We start from the raw sequence: 22,420 nt of genomic DNA, 5'->3' as shown, positions 1-22,420 counted from the left end.
ACTGTTCTCCCCAGTCTTTGCATCGCTCACTGCTGCTGGAGAGGAGAAGGTGGAAAATCCAACTGTTTCAGGCTGGGATTGTTCTCTTTTCCTTTGGCTGTAATTAGCCATGGCAGGGGCTGCCCAGGGAGGTTTGCAGTGCCCATCCCTGGAGGTGCCCAGGGAATTCCTGGAGGTGGCACTCAGGGCTCTGGGCTGGGGACAAGGTGGGGGTCAGGCACAGCTTGGGCTGGGAGGGCTTTCCCAGGGATTTTGTTGGGACTGCTCTTAAAGCAGGTGGGAAGAGGCTGAGTAAGTCCCAAAATTTATGTGAGTGGACATCGATCAGGGAACAGTTTGTGGTTGTTCTGTTCTCCTCCCAGCCGTGCAGGTACCCTGGGAAATTCTGCTTTCCTTTAATTCCAACAGCTCAAACTCTTCCTTTATTAGTGAAGTCTTGAGGCAAGTTCTCACTTATATAAAAGGTTGAATTTAGCTCATCTTAGTTGATATTTCTGATCAACCATGATAAAGTAGCTGAGGCAGTGGGAAGACTTTAAATTTTGTTAAAAATAGCTGGGTTTTGTACATGCCTGTCCTTTTCCAAATGCTCCCATCCCACTGCTGCCTCCTGGGATGTGCCACGGGATGTATGGGAAAGGCAGGAATTCTGTTCCTCTTGGGAGGCTCACGTTTAAATGGACCTTTAGATTGTTTTTATTGAGGAATTCCCGATTCTCCTCATCATTTTCCAGTGCCTTTTGCAGTGAAGAACCTTTTCCTTGTAGCTGGGTATGGACTCACCTGGGGGCTGGGGCATTGCAGCCTCCGTGGATCCCCTCTCCCGATTCCCTGGAGCAGCAGGCACAGAGCAGGAGGAGCCCGTGGCAGGGAGGCTCGGGTGAACTCGGCTTCTTCCCCGGAGGGAAGGGGCTCTGAGCAGGGCCTGGCCCGGCCCCGAGGCTGCCGGAGCTCCGGGGGCGTCGGGGCAGCGCTGCCAGGGATGCCCAGGCTGGGAGCTGGGGTCTGTGCCGGTGATCCCTGTGGAGCTCCGGCTGTATTCCATAGATTCCATGATATTCCACGGCTGTGTGAGTGCAGGGATGGTTCTCACGCACGTGCTGGGTGTTTAATTCCCAGCTCCCTTAAGCAGAGGGGCACAGGGGAGGCTCCAGGCTGTGCTGGCCTCGGGGATCCTCGTGGGATGGGCTCTGAGCCCCGTGTCCAGCACACAGCACCCGCAACATCCCCAGGAGCGGCGGATCCGCTCCTGCTGGGCTCTGCACATCCTCCAGCACGGCTGCTCCAGGTGGAGCCTCCCTGAGGAGACTCAGGAGAGGAGCTGGGATGTATTGAACGCTTGGTCATGACTTGCTAATGTGTAAATGCTTTTCCAAAGGCACTGGAGAGGATTTTAGTGGGTTTTAGTCTGCTCAGTAACGAGCTTTCCTTACACTCTGAGTGGATTCCGTGGGAAGGCTGCAGAACATCGTGGGAACATCTGTCCTTTGGCGTGGCCGAGGTGGCCACGGTGGGCTCTGTTCACGGAATATTGGCACACAAACGTGTGGAAAAGCTGCAACAACGCTTGGGTTTCGTCGTGCTTGGAGCTGAGCCGTATCCCTGAAAACTCTGGCACCGTCGCTGGCAGTGTCCCAGGCCAGGCTCACACGGGCTTGGGGCACCCGGGGACATCGGGGGTGTCCCTGCCACGGTAGGGGTGGCACTGGGGGGCTCTGAGCTCCCTTCCCACCCAAACCACTCCAGGATTATTTGTACAGAATGGACTTGCACTCTTGATTGATGCTTTCAGTTCCTTGATGTTTTTGGGACCGTGTTTTCCAATGACAGGCCCAGCTCCTTGTGTATATTTGGGATGTTTATTTGGGGTGTTTATTTGGGATGTTTATTTGGGATATTTGGGGTATTTATTTGGGATGTTTATTTGGGGTATTTATTTGGGATGTTTATTTGGGATGTTTATTTGGGATGTTTATTTGGGATGTTTATTTGGGATGTTTATTTGGGATATTTGGGGTATTTATTTGGGGTATTTATTTGGGATGTTTATTTGGGATATTTATTTGGGATATTTGGGGTATTTATTTGGGATATTTGGGATATTTATTTGGGATATTTGGGGTATTTATTTGGGATATTTATTTGGGGTGTTTATTTGGGGTATTTATTTGGGGTATTTATTTGGGGTATTTATTTGGGGTATTTATTTGGGATATTTATTTGGGATATTTATTTGGGGTATTTATTTGGGATATTTATTTGGGATATTTGGGATGTTTATTTGGGATATTTGGGATGTTTATTTGGGATATTTGGGATGTTTATTTGGGATATTTGGGATGTTTATTTGGGGTATTTGGGATGTTTATTTGGGATGTTTGGGATGTTTATTTGGGATGTTTGGGATATTTATTTGGGATATTTATTTGGGATATTTGGGATATTTATTTGGGATATTTGGGATGTTTGGGATGTTTATTTGGGATGTTTGGGATGTTTATTTGGGATATTTATTTGGGATGTTTGGGATATTTATTTGGGATGTTTATTTGGGATATTTGGGGTATTTATTTGGGATATTTATTTGGGGTATTTATTTGGGATATTTATTTGGGATGTTTATTTGGGATATTTGGGATGTTTGGGATGTTTATTTGGGATATTTGGGATGTTTATTTGGGATGTTTGGGATGTTTATTTGGGATATTTGGGATATTTATTTGGGATATTTATTTGGGATATTTGGGGTATTTATTTGGGATATTTGGGATGTTTGGGATATTTATTTGGGATATTTATTTGGGGTATTTGGGGTATTTATTTGGGATATTTGGGATGTTTGGGATGTTTATTTGGGATGTTTGGGATTTTTATTTGGGATGTTTGGGATATTTATTTGGGATATTTATTTGGGATATTTGGGGTATTTATTTGGGATATTTGGGATGTTTGGGATGTTTATTTGGGATATTTGGGATATTTATTTGGGATATTTATTTGGGATATTTGGGGTATTTGGGATGTTTATTTGGGATATTTATTTGGGATATTTGGGATGTTTATTTGGGATGTTTGGGATATTTATTTGGGATATTTGGGGTATTTATTTGGGATATTTGGGATATTTGGGATATTTATTTGGGATATTTATTTGGGATGTTTGGGATATTTATTTGGGATATTTATTTGGGATATTTGGGATGTTTGGGATGTTTATTTGGGATGTTTGGGAGCAGCTGCTGTCTCACAGAAGGAGCTGCAGATCAGCAGCCTCATGAACTGCTTTGGGTTTTGCTCCCACTGAACTTGGGGTGAGTTCTTTGTGCCTTTGGCCGGGACGTGTGGGGACATGAGGGGACATGAGGGGATGTGAGGGGATGTGAGGGGACATGAGGGGACGTGAGGGGACGTGAGGGGACATGAGGGGACATGAGGGGACATGAGAGGACGTGAGGGGACGTGAGGGGACGTGAGGGGACGTGAGGGGACGTGGGGGGACATGAGGGGACGTGAGGGGACATGAGGGGATGTGAGGGGACATGAGGGGACGTGAGGGGACGTGTGGGGACATGAGAGGACATGAGGGGACGTGAGGGGACGTGTGGGGACATGAGGGGACATGAGGGGACGTGAGGGGACATGAGGGGACGTGAGGGGATGTGAGGGGACGTGAGGGGACGTGAGGGGACGTGAGGGGACGTGAGGGGACATGAGGGGACGTGAGGGGACGTGAGGGGACATGAGGGGACAGGAGGGGACGTGAGGGGATGTGAGGGGACGTGAGGGGACATGAGGGGACGTGAGGGGATGAGAGGGGACATGAGGGGACGTGAGGGGACGTGGGGGGATGTGAGGGGACATGAGAGGACATGAGGGGACATGAGGGGACGTGAGGGGACGTGAGGGGACGTGAGGGGACATGAGGGGACGTGAGGGGACGTGAGGGGACATGAGGGGACATGAGGGGACATGAGGGGACATGAGGGGACATGAGGGGACATGAGGGGATGTGAGGGGACATGAGGGGACATGAGGGGACGTGAGGGGACATGAGGGGACATGAGGGGACATGAGGGGATGTGAGGGGACATGAGGGGATGTGAGGGGACATGAGGGGATGTGAGGGGACATGAGGGGATGTGAGGGGACATGAGGGGACGTGAGGGGACGTGAGGGGACGTGAGGGGACATGAGGGGACGTGAGGGGACCTGAGGGGACATGAGGGGACATGAGGGGACGTGAGGGGACATGAGGGGACGTGAGGGGACGTGAGGGGACGTGAGGGGACGTGAGGGGACATGAGGGGACGTGAGCATCAGGAGCTGTGCCAGCCCCTGGGCCCTCAGGAGCAGTGCCAGCAGCTGCTGCTGTCACCAGGCAGGCGTGTCCCTGGGCAGGTGTGTCCTGGTGACACTGCAGGGATATGGGTGGTGACAGCAGTGCTGGCTGTGGTGACATGGCAGGGACATGGGTGGTGACAGCAGTGCTGGCTGTGGTGACACTGCAGGGACACTGGGGTGGCACACACAGGGAGTGCTGGCTGTGGTGACACCACAGGGACACTGGGTGGTGACAGCAGTGCTGGCTGTGGTGACACTGCAGGGACATGGGTGGTGACAGCAGTGCTGGCTGTGGTGACACTGCAGGGACATGGGTGGTGACAGCAGTGCTGGCTGTGGTGACACTGCAGGGACATGGGTGGTGACAGCAGTGCTGGCTGTGGTGACACTGCAGGGACATGGGTGGTGACAGCAGTGCTGGCTGTGGTGACACTGCAGGGACACTGGGGTGGCACACACAGGGAGTGCTGGCTGTGGTGACATGGCAGTGCCACGGGGTGGTGGCAGGAGTGCTGGCTGAGGTGACAAGCAGTGCCATGGGGCGCTGGCTGTGGTGACACAGGGTGGTGGCAGGGGTGGTGGCTGGGGTGACAGGCAATGGCAGGAGTGCTGGCTGTGGTGACACAGGTGACACAGGGGTGGCACACACAGGGGGTGCTGGCTGTGGTGACACAGGTGACACAGGGGTGGCACACACAGGGGGTGCTGGCTGAGGTGACACAGGTGACACAGGTGACACAGGGGTGGCACACACGGGCTGCTGGCTGAGGTGACACAGGTGACACAGGGGTGGCACACAGAGGGGCTGCTGGCTGTGGTGACACAGGTGACACAGGGGTGGCACACACGGGTGCTGGCTGAGGTGACACAGGTGACACAGGTGGCACAGGTGACACAGGGGTGGCACACACAGGGAGTGCTGGCTGAGGTGACACAGGTGACACAGGTGGCACAGGTGACACAGGGGTGGCACACACAGGGAGTGCTGGCTGAGGTGACACAGGTGACACAGGGGTGGCACACACACGGGTGCTGGCTGTGGTGACAGAGGTGACACAGCAGTGGCACAGGGGTGGCACACACAGGGAGTGCTGGCTGAGGTGACACAGGTGACACAGGTGACACAGGTGACACAGGGGTGGCACACACAGGGAGTGTTGACTGAGGTGACAGAGGTGACACAGGGTTGGCACACACGGGCTGCTGGCTGAGGTGACACAGGTGACACAGGTGACACAGGTGACACAGGTGAACAGGTGACAGGGGTGGCACACACAGGGAGTGTTGACTGAGGTGACACAGGTGACACAGGGGTGGCACACACAGGGGGTGCTGGCTGAGGTGACACAGGTGACACAGGGGTGGCACACACAGGGGCTGCTGGCTGAGGTGACACAGGTGACACAGGTGACACAGGGGTGGCACACACAGGGGCTGCTGGCTGTGGTGACACAGGTGACACAGGTGACACAGGGGTGGCACACACAGGGGCTGCTGGCTGAGGTGACACAGGTGACACGGGTGGCACACACAGGGGTTGCTGGCTGTGGTGACACAGGTGACACAGGGGTGGCACACACAGGGAGTGCTGGCTGAGGTGACACAGGTGACACAGGTGACACAGGTGACACAGGGGTGGCACACACAGGGAGTGCTGGCTGTGGTGACACAGGTGACACAGGTGACACAGGTGACACAGGTGACACAGGGGTGGCACACACAGGGGCTGCTGGCTGAGGTGACACAGGTGACACAGGTGACACAGGTGACACAGGGGTGGCACACACAGGGGTTGCTGGCTGTGGTGACACAGGTGACACAGGTGACACAGGTGACACAGGTGACACAGGGGTGGCACACACAGGGAGTGCTGGCTGAGGTGACACAGGTGACACAGGGGTGGCACACACAGGGAGTGCTGGCTGTGGTGACACAGGTGACACAGGTGACACAGGGGTGGCACAGGTGACACAGGTGACACAGGTGACACAGGGGTGGCACACACAGGGAGTGCTGGCTGAGGTGACACAGGTGACACAGGTGACACAGGGGTGGCACACACAGGGAGTGCTGGCTGAGGTGACACAGGTGACACAGGTGACACAGGGGTGGCACACACAGGGAGTGCTGGCTGAGGTGACACAGGTGACACAGGTGACACAGGTGACACAGGGGTGGCACACACAGGGGGTGCTGGCTGAGGTGACACAGGTGACACAGGTGACACAGGTGACACAGGGGTGGCTGTGGCCAGGGCTCACTGTGGCTGTGGCCGGGGGTCCCTGGCCGCTCTCCGGAGCCGTTCCCGTCAGGATGTGCCGGAGCTGGGGCCTTGCTGGGGGGGCTGGGCTGGGTCCCTGCGTGTCCTGGCTCCCAGGACATCTCTGATGGATGTTGGGAACAAATTCCTCCCTGGCACAGGGCTGGGGCTGCCCCTGGATCCCTGGCAGTGGCCAAGGCCAGGCTGGAGCCTGGGGCTGGGAGCAGCCTGGGCCAGTGGGAGGTGTCCCTGCCATGGCAGGGGGGCACTGGGGGGGCTCGGGGGTCCCTTCCATCCCAAACCATCCCGGGATTCCCTGGTTGTGGAATGCAAAACCAGCTGAAACCAAGACAAGTTCTTCCTTCCAGCCCCCCATTGCTCCCTGTCCTGGAGCAGCCTCTTGTGTGCATTGTGAGAATTCCACGTGTTCTTCCAGGGCTCTTCCAGCCCTGAGCTCTCCAAAGCTTTGCTGTCCATGTCAGCCAGAGTTGTGCAGGATTTTACCGAACTCTTGGAACCCAGCAGGGAATTGCTGAGGAAGTTCTTGCTGGAGGTGTCCCTGCTCATGGCTCTGCTGCCAGGAACAGGGACAGGAGGAGAGGGAACGGCCTCAGGATGGGCCAGGACAGGCTCAGGGTGGGCCAGGACAGGCTCAGGCTGGGCCAGGACAGGCTCAGGCTGGGCCAGGACAGGCTCAGGGTGGGCCAGGACAGGCTCAGGGTGGGCCAGGACAGGCTCAGGCTGGGCCAGGACAGGCTCAGGCTGGGCCAGGACAGGCTCAGGGTGGGCCAGGACAGGCTCAGGGTGGGCCAGGACAGGCTCAGGCTGGGCCAGGACAGGCTCAGGGTGGGCCAGGACAGGCTCAGGGTGGGCCAGGACAGGCTCAGGCTGGGCCAGGACAGGCTCAGGCTGGGCCAGGACAGGCTCAGGATGGGCCAGGACAGGCTCAGGGTGGGCCAGGACAGGCTCAGGGTGGGCAGCAGCAGGAATTTCCCCATGGAAAGGGGGTCAGGCCCTGGAAGTGCCCAGGGAGGTTTGCAGTGCCCATCCCTGGAGGTGCCCAGGGAATTCCTGGAGGTGGCACTCAGGGGACAAGGAGGACATCGGGCACAGCTGGCACTGGATGGGCTGGGAGGGCTTTCCCAACCTCCCTGAATCTGGGACTCTGTCAGGGACTTTTGGATATAAATTCTGGGGAAAAAGGCATCAAAATTTAGAAATAAAATCCTGAACAATTTTTGTTCAGATCAATGCCCTTGCTTTGGGTGAATGTTGTACCTCCAGTTAAGTAATTGTTGATTGGAAGATGAGGAAATACATTTATTTTCACATTAAATTTAATTTCAGTTTGATGTGGGGACCTCCTGCTGGTTGGTCTCTGTATCCAAGAGCACATCAGGAATTGCTGGATTTCAGGAGACTGGTTAAAGCCCAGCTCTGGAGTTGGGGTGCAGCTCATGGGTTGAGCCAGCCTTGGCTCCTCCTCTGTGATCCCCTTCCACTCTCCCTGCTTGTTCTGAGCCCCAGGCCTTGGGCAGTTCACATCTCCCAGCGCTGCAGCAGGGGAGGAACTGGGATAACTGGGAGGATCCTGTGTGGCCTGGTGCTGATGGCTAGGGAGGGGCTGACGGTCCCTATGATCTTCCTTTGTGCTGGAAGGTTCTCTGGAAGTTCACTTAGGGAAAAAAATGAAAGCCTTTGGGTCTCAGGTACCTTTGTTTATTGGTAATTTTTAAAAATCTTTTCCAGGATTGGAAGTTTGCAGAGGAATTTGCACTGGATGAAAACCAATTCCTGAAGCTGGGTCTATTCCAGGAACTGTAACCCAAATGTTTCTCTGTCCGTGGAGGAGATTTCACGTTTGAAGGAACTTCTACTGAAGGTAAGAACATCTCCCTGTCCTTCTGTCTTGGAATGGTTTGGGATAGAAGGGACCCCCGAGCCCCCCCAGTGCCCCCCTGCCATGGCAGGGACACCTCCCACTGGCCCAGGCTGCTCCCAGCCCCAGGCTCCAGCCTGGCCTTGGCCACTGCCAGGGATCCAGGGGCAGCCACAGCTGCTCTGGCAATTCCAGCCCAGCCAGCAATTCCCAATTCCCAATTCCCAACATCCAGCCCTGTCCTCTGGCACTGGGAGCCATTCCCTGGCTCCTGGCCCTGCAGCCCTGTCCCAGTCCCTCTGCAGCTCTCCTGGAGCCCCTTCAGGCCCTGCAGGGGCTCTGAGCTCTCCCTGGACCCTTCTCCTCTCCAGGGGAACATTCCCAGCTCTCCTGGAGCCCCTTCAGGCCCTGGAACGTTCTGGAAGCTCTCCCTGGACCCTTCTCCTCTCCAGGGGAACATTCCCAGCTCTCCTGGAGCCCCTTCAGGCTCTGGAACGTTCTGGAAGCTCTCCCTGGACCCTTCTCCTCTCCAGGGGAACATTCCCAGCTCTCCCAGGCTGGATCCCTGGGAACTGAGGGGCTCCAGGCCTGGAGCAGCTCCGGGGTCTCCTCTGGGCTCTCCCCAGCAGCTCCAGGTGTCCCCAGGGCTGGGGCAGCTCTGCAGGTGGGGTCTCACCTGGGCACAGGGGCAGGGTCCCCCCTCCCCTGCGGGATCAGCCCAGCCCTGGTGGGCTCTGTTCAGGGCCTGTCAAGTTCCTCATTAAGGGACCAGTTAATTCCCAATAATGAGGATGAGCTCTTTGATGCTGGGTGCTCAGTTCTGGTGGCTGCTCCTGGGATTGATCTGGTATTTTAATTACTGGAGTCATCTGAGAGGGAATTGTGGTGTCCCAGGGATGTTCCTGAGGATGGAGGAGCTCAGTCCCTGTGTCCCTGTGTCCCTGTGTCCCTGTGTCCCTGTGTCCATGTGTCCCCGTGTCCATGTGTCCCTGTGTCCCTATGTGTCCCTTTGTCCCCGTGTCCCCGTGTCCCTGTGTCCATGTGTCCCTGTGTCCCTTTGTCCCCGTGTCCCTGTGTCCGTGTGTCCCTGTGTCCCTGTGTCCGTGTGTCCGTGTGTCCCTGTGTCCCTGTGTCCCTGTGTCCGTGTGTCCGTGTGTCCCTGTGTCCCTGTGTCCCTGTGTCCCTGTGTCCGTGTGTCCGTGTGTCCCTGTGTCCGTGTGTCCGTGTGTCCCTGTGTCCCTTTGTCCCCGTGTCCCCGTGTCCGTGTGTCCCTGTGTCCCTGTGTCCGTGTGTCCGTGTGTCCCTGTGTCCCTGTGTCCGTGTGTCCCTGTGTCCCTGTGTCCCTGTGTCCGTGTGTCCGTGTGTCCGTGTGTCCGTGTGTCCCTGTGTCCCTTTGTCCCCGTGTCCCCGTGTCCCCGTGTCCCTGTGTCCCTGTGTCCCTGTGTCCGTGTGTCCCTGTGTCCCTGTGTCCCTGTGTCCCTGTGTCCATGTGTCCCCGTGTCCGTGTGTCCCTGTGTCCCTGTGTCCCTGTGTCCCTGTGTCCGTGTGTCCCTGTGTCCCTGTGTCCCTGTGTCCCTGTGTCCCTGTGTCCCTGTGTCCGTGTGTCCCTGTGTCCCTGTGTCCATGTGTCCCCGTGTCCATGTGTCCCCGTGTCCATGTGTCCCTTTGTCCATGTGTCCCTGTGTCCATGTGTCCCTGTGTCCCCGTGTCCATGTGTCCCCGTGTCCCTTTGTCCCCGTGTCCCCGTGTCCCTGTGTCCATGTGTCCCTGTGTCCATGTGTCCATGTGTCCCCGTGTCCATGTGTCCCTTTGTCCCCGTGTCCCTGTGTCCCTTTGTCCCCGTGTCCCTTTGTCCATGTGTCCCTTTGTCCATGTGTCCCTGTGTCCCTGTGTCCCCGTGTCCATGTGTCCCTGTGTCCATGTGTCCCTTTGTCCCCGTGTCCCCGTGTCCGTGTGTCCCTGTGTCCCTGTGTCCCTGTGTCCCTTTGTCCCCGTGTCCCCGTGTCCGTGTGTCCCTGTGTCCCTGTGTCCCTTTGTCCCCGTGTCCCTGTGTCCGTGTGTCCCTTTGTCCCCGTGTCCCTGTGTCCCCGTGTCCCCGTGTCCCCGTGTCCCCGTGTCCATGTGTCCATGTGTCCCTGTGTCCCTTTGTCCATGTGTCCCTGTGTCCCCGTGTCCCTTTGTCCATGTGTCCCTGTGTCCCTGTGTCCCTGTGTCCCTGTGTCCCCGTGTCCCTTTGTCCATGTGTCCCTGTGTCCCTGTGTCCCTGTGTCCCTGTGTCCCTGTGTCCCTGTGTCCCTGTGTCCGTGTGTCCGTGTGTCCGTGTGTCCCTGTGTCCTTGTGTCCCTGTGTCCCTTTGTCCCCGTGTCCCCGTGTCCGTGTGTCCCTGTGTCCCTGTGTCCCTGTGTCCATGTGTCCCCGTGTCCATGTGTCCCTGTGTCCCTTTGTCCCCGTGTCCGTGTGTCCGTGTGTCCGTGTGTCCCTGTGTCCCTGTGTCCCTGTGTCCCTGTGTCCCTGTGTCCCTGTGTCCCCGTGTCCCCGTGTCCGTGTGTCCCTGTGTCCCTGTGTCCCTGTGTCCATGTGTCCCCGTGTCCATGTGTCCCTGTGTCCCTTTGTCCCCGTGTCCGTGTGTCCCTTTGTCCCCGTGTCCCTGTGTCCCTTTGTCCCCGTGTCCCTGTGTGTCCCTGTGTCCCCGTGTCCCTTTGTCCCCGTGTCCCTGTGTCCATGTGTCCCTGTGTCCCCGTGTCCCCGTGTCCCCGTGTCCCTGTGTCCCTGTGTCCCTGTGTCCCTGTGTCCCTTTGTCCCCGTGTCCCTGTGTCCCTGTGCTAGCCTTGAGCCTGGGCTGGCTTTATCCCCATGGAAAGGGGGTCAGGCCCTGGAAGTGCCCAGGGAGGTTTGCAGTGCCCATCCCTGGAGGTGGCACTCAGGGCTCTGGGGACAGGGTGGGAATCAGGCACAGCTGGCACTGGATGGGCTGGGAGGGATCCCAGGAATCAGGGTGTGCTGGCCAGAATCGTCCCTAAAACCACGTTCAGCTGTGGAAGTGTCTCTCAGAAGCTGAGCTCCATAAGTGCTGGGAAGAGCCTGGAACTCCTCTTTCCCTGTTCTCCCGGGTGCTGCTGTGGCTGGTGCAGGGAGTTCCCTGTGGAAGGGCCCCACCGTGCACTCGTTGTGGGGCAGGGACGGGAACAGGCCGGGATCTGTCCCCGAGTTCCCCAGGGAGGAGTGGGAACCATCCAGCACAGCAGCTCGAGGCACGCAGGAGGAGCTGCCCGTTCCTGCAGCAGTAATTCCACTGGGATTCACTGCCCTGGCATTCCCTGGAGGTGTGGGAGCAGCGGGATCCTTCCCAGTGCCAGCGGTGGAGTGGCTGACTCGAGCATTTTCCTGTTGGGAATTCAGTGGGAAAAGCTTCCCTAATGCTCCAAAGGGAGAGATTTTGTGTAAAACAAGTTCTCATAGGTGATGAGTTAAAGATGCACGGATTGGAATGGTTAGGTGGGATACTGGGAAGGAATTCCTGCTGGGAGGGTGGTGGCGGCTGGGATGGAATTCCCAGAGCAGCCGTGGCTGCCCCTGGATCCCTGGAAATGTCCAAGGCCAGGCTGGATGGGGCTTGGAGCAGCCTGGGCCTTGTGACAGCTTAGGCTCAGCCTAATTATTTTTGTGTCCCAAGCAGGTGTTGATTCCTTGCTGTTCCTTCTGGGATCACTCCCAAGTCCACTGGCCCTGGTTTGGGATCTGTCTGTGCCTTTTCCTGTTTCTAATTTATGTTGATTCATTTCTTTCACCCGCTGCTGAGTCACCAGATGGAGGGAGTTTTGCTCTAAAGCTGTTTGGGAATTCCATGGCCAACCCTTCAGTGGGGATTGAGCTGAGCCATTGATCAGCCTGGCCTTGTCTGGCTGTGTTTTCCAGGTGGCTTTTCCAGAGGTGGAACAGTTTGCTGGAAAAGCTGATTTGGGGTTGCAGGTTCAGTAGAGTGAGATTTTATTCCCTGGGTAACTGGGATTAAAGGTGGAGAGCTCTTGGATGGATGTTGGTCTTGCTGTGCTCCAGACTTCTTCCCATACTGGAATTGGAGGGAATTCCTATGTTTTGGGGTATTTTTTGTTGTTTTGTGTATCAAAGCTTAAAATTATTTGTTCTTATGGAGGAAATAGGGGAGATTTTGTATTAAAACTTGGCAAAAAAGAATAGACTTGAAATTCCCATCAGGAATCTGTGTCTGTCCAGGCTAAAATCCACCCTGGATGGAACAGGGACCTGTTCAGCTGGGCCAGAGCTGCTGGAGTTGGGGTTGGCTTTGGGATTTTGTACTGGATGTTACTGGGATGGCAGGAGGATCCCAGAACTCTTTTTGAGAATGTCCTTCCCTCAGCACTTCCATGTGCTCTCACCTTGTGAAAACATTCAGTGCTTTATTTTAGCAGTAATGGTCTTAAATGGGCCTAAAAAGTCAGTAAATCTTGGGAATTTTGTCCCAGTTTCCAGGAGGAGTTGCCTGGGGAGTTCCTGCCCCTCTGTGTTCCCTTTTCCTGGTGTTGGGATGCGGAGAGCACTTTGGAAAGGTTGGAAAATGCTGTGGCTCTTTTGTCTGTGCCTGTGTTTGCTGAGGCTCAGGGGATCCCTTGGTGACACAGAACGGACTGGGAATAACCCTGGGAGAAATCACAGCAACCCAGGGCCTGGATACTCCCAGAGCCGTGGGGTCAGGGGGCTGGGAAAGGCTCAGGGACCAGGGAGTCACCTGGAACTGACCCTGGCACCAGCATCACACCCCCAGGTCCCTTTGGAGTCACCTGGAACTGACCCTGGCACCCCCAGGTCCCTTTGGAGTCACCTGGGACTGACCTTGGCACCTCTGGGTCCCTTTGGAGTCACCTGGAACTGACCCTGGCACCAGCATCACACCCCCAGGTCCCTTTGGAGTCACCTGGGACTGACCCTGGCACCAGCATCACACCCCCAGATCCCTCTGGAGTCACCTGGGACTGACCCTGGCACCTCTGGGTCCCTTTGGAGTCACCTGGGACTGACCCTGGCACCCCCAGGTCCTTTGGAGTCACCTGGGACTGACCCTGGCACCTCTGGGTCCCTCTGGAGTCACCTGGGACTGACCCTGGCACCTCTGGGTCCCTCTGGAGTCACCTGGGACTGACCCTGGCACCTCTGGGTCCCTTTGGAGTCACCTGGGACTGACCCTGATACCCCCAGGTCCCTTTGGAGTCACCTGGGACTGACCCTGGCACCTCTGGGTCCCTCTGGAGTCACCTGGGACTGACCCTGGCACCCCCAGGTCCCTTTGGAGTCACCTGGGACTGACCCTGATACCCCCAGGTCCCTTTGGAGTCACCTGGGACTGACCCTGATACCCCCAGGTCCCTTTGGAGTCACCTGGGACTGACCCTGGCACCTCTGGGTCCCTTTGGAGTCACCTGGGACTGACCCTGGCACCTCTGGGTCCCTTTGGAGTCACCTGGGACTGACCCTGGCACCTCTGGGTCCCTCTGGAGTCACCTGGGACTGACCCTGATACCCCCAGGTCCCTTTGGAGTCACCTGGGACTGACCCTGGCACCTCTGGGTCCCTCTGGAGTCACCTGGGACTGACCCTGGCACCCCCAGGTCCCTTTGGAGTCACCTGGGACTGACCCTGATACCCCCAGGTCCCTTTGGAGTCACCTGGGACTGACCCTGATACCCCCAGGTCCCTTTGGAGTCACCTGGGACTGACCCTGGCACCTCTGGGTCCCTTTGGAGTCACCTGGGACTGACCCTGGCACCTCTGGGTCCCTTTGGAGTCACCTGGGACTGACCCTGGCACCTCTGGGTCCCTCTGGAGTCACCTGGGACTGACCCTGATACCCCCAGGTCCCTTTGGAGTCACCTGGGACTGACCCTGGCACCTCTGGGTCCCTCTGGAGTCACCTGGGACTGACCCTGATACCCCCAGGTCCCTTTGGAGTCACCTGGGACTGACCCTGGCACCTCTGGGTCCCTCTGGAGTCACCTGGGACTGACCCTGATACCCCCAGGTCCCTCTGGAGTCACCTGGGACTGACCCTGATACCCCCAGGTCCCTCTGGAGTCACCTGGGACTGACCCTGATACCCCCAGGTCCCTTTGGAGTCACCTGGGACTGACCCTGGCACCTCTGGGTCCCTTTGGAGTCACCTGGGACTGACCCTGGCACCTCTGGGTCCCTTTGGAGTCACCTGGGACTGACCCTGGCACCTCTGGGTCCCTTTGGAGTCACCTGGGACTGACCCTGGCACCTCTGGGTCCCTCTGGAGTCACCTGGGACTGACCCTGATACCCCCAGGTCCCTTTGGAGTCACCTGGGACTGACCCTGGCACCCCCAGGTCCTTTGGAGTCACCTGGGACTGACCCTGATACCCCCAGGTCCTTTGGAGTCACCTGGGACTGACCCTGATACCCCCAGGTCCCTCTGGAGTCACCTGGGACTGACCCTGATACCCCCAGGTCCCTTTGGAGTCACCTGGGACTGACCCTGATACCCCCAGGTCCCTTTGGAGTCACCTGGGACTGACCCTGATACCCCCAGGTCCCTCTGGAGTCACCTGGGACTGACCCTGATACCCCCAGGTCCCTTTGGAGTCACCTGGGACTGACCCTGGCACAGCACCACACCCCAGGTCCCTTCCCTGCTGTTCCCACTGCAGTTCCCTTGGGATGTGCTGGACGAGCTGTTCCCTGGGGCTGCTGGCAGCAGGAGACTGGGAGATCATCCATGAAATAATTAAAGGAGAAATTCCAGTTGGAATTGCCAGCCAGGAACTCCTCGGGCTCAGAACATTGTGTGTAAAACATTGATGTTGTAGTTTATGCAAATGAGCAGCTCTGGGGCAGGTCCTGTCCAGGACACAGCTTTGGGTGGAAAATGAAATGAAATAAAATAACATGTAAAATAATGGATGCCCACTCTCCCCAGCTCCTGGGCAGATGGAGAAGGAGAACTGAACAGAGCAGAGGTGGCAAAAGGGGTCCTTTCTTTGGGGTTTTGAACAGCAAGTGCATTACTTGTTGGAACTTTTTATAAACTCTGCTGGAATTTTGCTGGCAGGGAATTGAATATTCCCAGCCCAGGGTTTGTTAGTCTTGCAGATCTCTGTCAGAACAGGGAGATTAAGCATCTCCTGCATTGTCCCAAACATGTCAAACACCCCAACACTGCTTTTTATCATTAATAGGAATTAATTTATGGGTTGGGAACTGGTGCTGCTGTGCTGGGACAGGGGTGCTCTAACCCAGACACACCTGCAGAAATCCCTTCCCTGCTGGGCTCAGACTGAGGGAGGGCAGGGCTGGATGTTGGGAATTGGGAATTGGGAATTGCTGGCTGGGCTGGAATTGCCAGAGCAGCTGTGGCTGCCCCTGGATCCCTGGCAGTGGCCAAGGCCAGGCTGGAGCCTGGGGCTGGGAGCAGCCTGGGCCAGTGGGAGGTGTCCCTGCCATGGCAGGGGGGCACTGGGGGGGCTCGGGGGTCCCTTCCCTCCCAAACCATCCCGGGATTCCCTGATCCCATGGGACCTGCCACTTCTCCCACCTCCAGCCCAGCCCATCCCCACTCTCCCAAGGAAGGCCAGGCAGCTTCTCCTGGAGATGGATGAAAAGTTCAGGAAAGCTGTGGAATTGCCAGGATTACAATGGGTGTCAGTTTGGAAGGTGAGAATTCCGTGTGGATTCCACACCAATGGAGGGAATATTTCTGCATTTGGGTTGACTGAGCCCCCAAACCTCCTTCACTGAAGGCCTTTGGTGCCAGATTTTCCCTTGGTGAATTTAGAACCAAGCAGAGATGGTTAAAAATACCCAAAGAACAGTTTGTGAGGAACACACCGAGCCCAGCAGTGCTGTCACTGCGGTGTCACGTAGGTTGAACATTCAGATGGCTGCTCCCAACTCCAAAACTCAGTGCTGAAATCCCAGAATCCCAAAATCCCTGGGGCTGGAAAAGCCCTCCCAGCCCATCCAGTGCCAGCTGTGCCCGATGCCCACCTTGTCCCCTGAGTGCCACCTCCAGGAATTCCCTGGGCACCTCCAGGGATGGGCACTGCAAACCTCCCTGGGCACTTCCAGGGCCTGACCCCCTTTCCATGGGGAAATTCCTGCTGCTGCCCACCCTGAGCCTGTCCTGGCCCAGCCTGAGCCTGTCCTGGCCCAGCCTGAGCCTGTCCTGGCCCATCCTGAGCCTGTCCTGGCCCAGCCTGAGCCTGTCCTGGCCCAGCCTGAGCCTGTCCTGGCCCAGCCTGAGCCTGTCCTGGCCCAGCCTGAGCCTGTCCTGGCCCAGCCTGAGCCTGTCCTGGCCCAGCCTGAGCCTGTCCTGGCCCAGCCTGAGCCTGTCCTGGCCCAGCCTGAGGCTGTTCCCTCTCCTCCTGTCCCTGTTCCTGGCAGCAGAGCTCCCTCAGTGTCATTCCTGGATGGAAAATGGGTTTTCAAGAGGAAAATGTCCAGGCTGTTCTGTAGCTGAGGCTATGCAGAGTGGGACTGGCAGAGGATCAGGCGCAGGGACAATTTTGGATGCTGGAAAGAACCAAAGGAATGGATGGAGAGAGTTCTGAGTGCAGAAATGGGGATGTGGGTTAGGTTAAAAACAGCCTTGTGATCCTGGGTGTGGAATCACATGGTGCTGCTGGATCAGCTGGGAACGTGGCACAGGAACACCTCAGCCCAGGAGGTCCGAGTGTGGGAGCCAGGGCTGGCACTGGCCAGGACGGGCTGAGGGAGCCGAGTCACCTGTGGCAGCCACTGCCCAGAGATTGTGTTAATGGACAGGAGCCAGGGAATGGCTCCCAGTGCCAGAGGACAGGGCTGGATGTTGGGAATTGGGAATTGGGAATTGCTGGCTGGGCTGGAATTGCCAGAGCAGCTGTGGCTGCCCCTGGATCCCTGGCAGTGGCCAAGGCCAGGCTGGAGCCTGGGGCTGGGAGCAGCCTGGGCCAGAGGGAGGTGTCCCTGCCATGGCAGGGGGGCACTGGGGGGGCTCGGGGGTCCCTTCCATCCCAAACCATCCCGGGATTCCATGAGTTCTGTACCTGGTACTGTGGCCAGAACAGGACTGGGAAGGGTTGTTGAGGAGCTGAGCTGTGATGGTGAAGGGAAGAACTGGAAGAGGAAATGTTAAGCAAAAGGAGGAGCCCTGGAAGAGTCTCCTTGGGGTGGTCTGAACAGTGCCATGGTTTGGTGTAACTCACAGCTTTTCCAGAATTCCAGGGATTGGGAAAGCAGAGTGGAAAAACATCATTAATAGAACTCACACAGAGAAAAATTGGGATAACTGAAGGGCAAAGAAAGGTTGGGTTAGGAGTGGATGGAATTGGGGGATTCAATGTGCAGTGCCCCAGGAAAGACCCTGAGGGGGAACATCCAGGGAACGGAGCTGGGAAGGTTCTGGAGCCCCAGGAACAGCTCTGGGAGCTGGGAAGGTTCTGGAGCCCCAGGAACAGCTCTGGGAGCTGGGAAGGTTCTGGAGCCCCAGGAACAGCTCTGGGAGCTGGGAAGGGGCTCAGCCTGGAGCAAAGGGGGATCAGGGGGACCTTGTGGCTCTGCACAAGTCCCTGGCAGGAGGGGACAGCCGGGGGGTCGGGCTGTGCTGCCAGGAACAGGGACAGGAGGAGAGGGAACGGCCTCAGGCTGGGCCAGGACAGGCTCAGGCTGGGCCAGGACAGGCTCAGGCTGGGCCAGGACAGGCTCAGGCTGGGCCAGGACAGGCTCAGGCTGGGCCAGGACAGGCTCAGGCTGGGCCAGGACAGGCTCAGGATGGGCCAGGACAGGCTCAGGGTGGGCCAGGACAGGCTCAGGGTGGGCCAGGACAGGCTCAGGATGGGCCAGGACAGGCTCAGGATGGGCCAGGACAGGCTCAGGGTGGGCCAGGACAGGCTCAGGGTGGGCCAGGACAGGCTCAGGATGGGCCAGGACAGGCTCAGGGTGGGCCAGGACAGGCTCAGGCTGGGCCAGGACAGGCTCAGGCTGGGCCAGGACAGGCTCAGGATGGGCCAGGACAGGCTCAGGGTGGGCCAGGACAGGCTCAGGCTGGGCCAGGACAGGCTCAGGATGGGCCAGGACAGGCTCAGGCTGGGCCAGGACAGGCTCAGGATGGGCCAGGACAGGCTCAGGGTGGGCCAGGACAGGCTCAGGCTGGGCCAGGATGGGCTCAGGTGGATTTTTGGGAGATTCCTTCCCCAGGAGGGTTGGAAAGCACTGGATGGGCTGCTCAGGGCAGAGGTGGAGGCCCCATCCTGGAAGTGTTCAAAAAACGTGTGGATGTGGCACTTGAGGCCACGGGGTGGGAATGGATGGGGTGGATGGTGGAACTGGGTGATCTCAGGTCTTCTCCAGCCTCAGGGGTTCCATGATAAGCCATGTCAGGTGTGGAGCAGTAACCGGTGCTTTCCCGCCCCCAGCCAGTCGTGTCCCATCACCATGTTCTGGAAGTTTGATTTGAACACAACGTCACACGTGGACAAGCTGCTGGACAAGGAGGATGTGACCCTGGAGGAGCTGATGGACGAGGATGACGTCCTGCAGGAATGCAAGGCCCAGAACCGGCGGCTGCTGGACTTCCTGTGCCAGCAGCAGTGCATGGAGCAGCTGGTCACCCTCATCACCCACGAGCCCCCCGTGGACATGGACGAGAAGGTCCGATTCAAGTAGGTATTGGATCCCTGCTGCCCCGGGATGTCCCAGCAGGGATCCCGGGGTGGACACAGAGATTCCACCTGGCTGCTGTCCCCACTGCCACCTCCCGGGGGGGGCAGGCTTGGAGCTCTGGGGGTGTTCCAGCATTTGGGGTTTGCAGGGAATCGTCAGGATTTGTTGCTTTGGTTTTGGTGGTTTAACATTGAGTTGGTCTCCAAAAAAAAAAATTCCTATTTTAAATAATGTCTGCAAAAAAAAACGTAATTCAGATAATGTCTCAGATATTTCAAATAATGTCTGCAAAAAAACGTAATTCAGATAATGTCTCAGATATTCAAATCTCAAATCATGTCCAAATATTGAAAAATCCTATTTCAAATAATGTCTGCAAAAAAACCATAGCTCAAGTAATGTGTTAGATATTCAAATCTCAAATATTATGTCCAAAAAATAAAAAAATCCTATTTCAAATAATGTCTGCAAAAAAACATAATTCAGATAATGTCTCAGCTATTTCAAATAATGTCTGCAAAAAAACATAATTCAGATAATGTCTCAGATATTTCAAATAATGTCTGCAAAAAAACATAATTCAGATAATGTCTCAGATATTTCAAATAATGTCTGCAAAAAAACATAATTCAGATAATGTCTCAGATATTCAAATCTCAAATCATGTCCAAATATTGAAAAATCCTATTTCAAATAATGTCTGCAAAAAAACCATAGCTCAAGTAATGTGTCAGATATTCAAATCTCAAATATTATGTCCAAAAAATAAAAAATCCTATTTCAAATAATGTCTGCAAAAAAAAACATAATTCAGATAATGTCTCAGATATTTCAAATAATGTCTGCAAAAAAAAACCATAATTCAGATAATGTCTCAGATATTTCAAATAATGTCTGCAAAAAAACATAATTCAAATAATGTATCAGATACTCAAATCTCAAATAATGTCCAAAAAATAAAAAAATCCTATTTCAAATAATGTCTGCAAAAAAAAACCATAATTCAGATAATGTCTCAGATATTTCAAATAATGTCTGCAAAAAAACATAATTCAGATAATGTCTCAGATATTTCAAATCTCAAATATTATGTCCAAAAATTAAAAAATCCTATTTCAAATAATGTCTGCAAAAAAACATAACTCAAGTAATGTGTCAGATACTCAAATCTCAAATAATGTCCAAAAAATAAAAAAATCCTATTTCAAATAATGTCTGCAAAAAAAAACATAATTCAAATAATGTCTCAGATATTTCAAATAATGTCTGCAAAAAAACATAATTCAGATAATGTCTCAGATATTTCAAATAATGTCTGCAAAAAAACATAATTCAGATAATGTCTCAGATATTCAAATCTCAAATATTATGTCCAAAAATTAAAAAATCCCATTTCAAATAATGTCTGCAAAAAAAAACATAATTCAAATAATGTCTCAGATACTCAAATCTCGAATAATGTCCAAAAAATAAAAAAATCCTATTTCAAATAATGTCTGCAAAAAAAACCATAATTCAAATAATGTCTCAGATATTTCAAATAATGTCTGCAAAAAAAACATAATTCAAATAATGTATCAGATACTCAAATCTCAAATAATGTCCAAAAATAATCCTATCCCAAATAATGTCTCCAAGAAATCCTACCCTGCTGTTCCCTCAAAATCCGAAGCCCCTTGGGTAGGTTTTTATAGGAAAGGGAAGCACAAGAGGTAGAAATCTCTGAACTCAGTGGGTTTCCAATCCCACAGAACAAGGTGAGCTGGAAAATGAATAAAATTTGGGATATTTTCAGTATGCTGCATGTCCAAATCCTGCTGATTTCAGGGATCAACAGCTCTGGGCAGGCCCTGCCTCTGCTCAGACCACGCTGAGCTCCTCACGGGGATTTCCTTCTCACCAAAGTTGTTTTTGTGCGTTTTTTAACCAAATGTATACTCAAAAATATTGACATTTGGGGAGTTTGTTTGCCTTTGTGAAGTTTATATAAAAATAAAAGGCTGCTCTGACTATAAATAAATAAAACTGGGCAGGTTTTTCCTGGCGGGAATGGATCAGGGCTGGGTTGGTGTTGATGGAACGGCACAGAGATGTTCAGGTCAGGTTTTGGGTGAGAGTTGATAACGGTGTGAGGTGGCTGTTCCCAGGTGAGTGAATGCCTGGGAATATGTGGGGTAATAATTTGGAATATCCTGTGCCTGCTGTGCAGGGATCCTGCTCTGAAAGGTGAGTTTGGGACCCACCTGCAGAGCTGCCCCAGCCCTGGGCCAGCAGGAGAAGGACCTGGAGCAAGTCCGGAGGAGCTGCTCCCAGGGCTCCAGCCTGGGTGGGAGAGCTGGGAATGTTCCCCTGGAAAAGAGGAGGATCCAGGGAGAGCTTCCAGAACGTTCCAGGGCCTGAAGGGGCTCCAGGAGAGCTGGGAATGTTCCCCTGGAAAAGAGGAGGATCCAGGGAGAGCTTCCAGAACGTTCCAGGGCCTGAAGGGGCTCCAGGAGAGCTGGGAATGTTCCCCTGGAGAGGAGAAGGGTCCAGGGAGAGCTCAGAGCCCCTGCAGGGCCTGAAGGGGCTCCAGGAGAGCTGCAGAGGGACTGGGACAGGGCTGCAGGGCCAGGAGCCAGGGAATGGCTCCCAGTGCCAGAGGACAGGGCTGGATGTTGGGAATTGGGAATTGGGAATTGCTGGCTGGGCTGGAATTGCCAGAGCAGCTGTGGCTGCCCCTGGATCCCTGGCAGTGGCCAAGGCCAGGCTGGAGCCTGGGGCTGGGAGCAGCCTGGGCCAGTGGGAGGTGTCCCTGCCATGGCAGGGGGGCACTGGGGGGGCTCGGGGGTCCCTTCCATCCCAAACCATCCCGGGATTCCCTGACTGAAACCAAGCAGGAAAAGAATGAGGGAAGGGGGGACAAGGACAGAGGTTTCAAGAAGGAAATTCCCACTGGGACTCCGAGGGCTGATGTTCATGGAGCATTTTCTTGGCAGCACTTGGGACTCCCAGGCAGAGCAGGCCCAGAAGCGTCTCCAAAGCCTGGAGAGGGGAAGGAGGGTTTGAGCTCATTAGAAACAAGGGGAGCTTTTGGGGTAAATAAAGGCTGAGCAGGAAGAATGAACTCTGTGTAAATCCAGATGGAATCCCACTTTTGGCTCTTCAGGAAAGGTTCTGAAAGTTTGTGGAGTGGGACAGGGAGAAACTCGATAGCTTTGGAAGGATCTGGGGCTCAGGATGTGTGGAGAGGGGATCATCCAGCTGAAACAGTGGGATGGAGGTTCATAAAG

General features: G+C 55.0%; 1 protein-coding gene across 2 annotated transcripts in view; it reads left to right on the top strand.

The window, feature by feature from the left end:
* PPP6R2 (protein phosphatase 6 regulatory subunit 2) overlaps positions 1 to 22,420 on the top strand; it is an 84,197-nt gene that overhangs the window by 16,915 nt on the left and 44,862 nt on the right. For both annotated transcript variants that reach the window (XM_005533795.3, XM_014262275.2), the window contains exons 2-3: positions 8,351 to 8,483; positions 18,905 to 19,150. In XM_005533795.3, coding sequence (XP_005533852.2) covers positions 18,924 to 19,150 — 227 coding nt within the window. In that variant the 5' untranslated portion in view covers positions 8,351 to 8,483; positions 18,905 to 18,923. The remainder of the gene's footprint in view (positions 1 to 8,350; positions 8,484 to 18,904; positions 19,151 to 22,420) is intronic.

Source organism: Pseudopodoces humilis, chromosome 5, assembly GCF_049639895.1.
Source record: "Pseudopodoces humilis isolate 2021_Gansu_Grassland_sample_001 chromosome 5, ASM4963989v1, whole genome shotgun sequence".
Lineage (NCBI taxonomy): Eukaryota > Metazoa > Chordata > Aves > Passeriformes > Paridae > Pseudopodoces > Pseudopodoces humilis.
The sequence above is the reverse complement of the archived record's forward strand: the minus strand, read 5'-3'. Positions and strand labels throughout refer to the sequence as shown.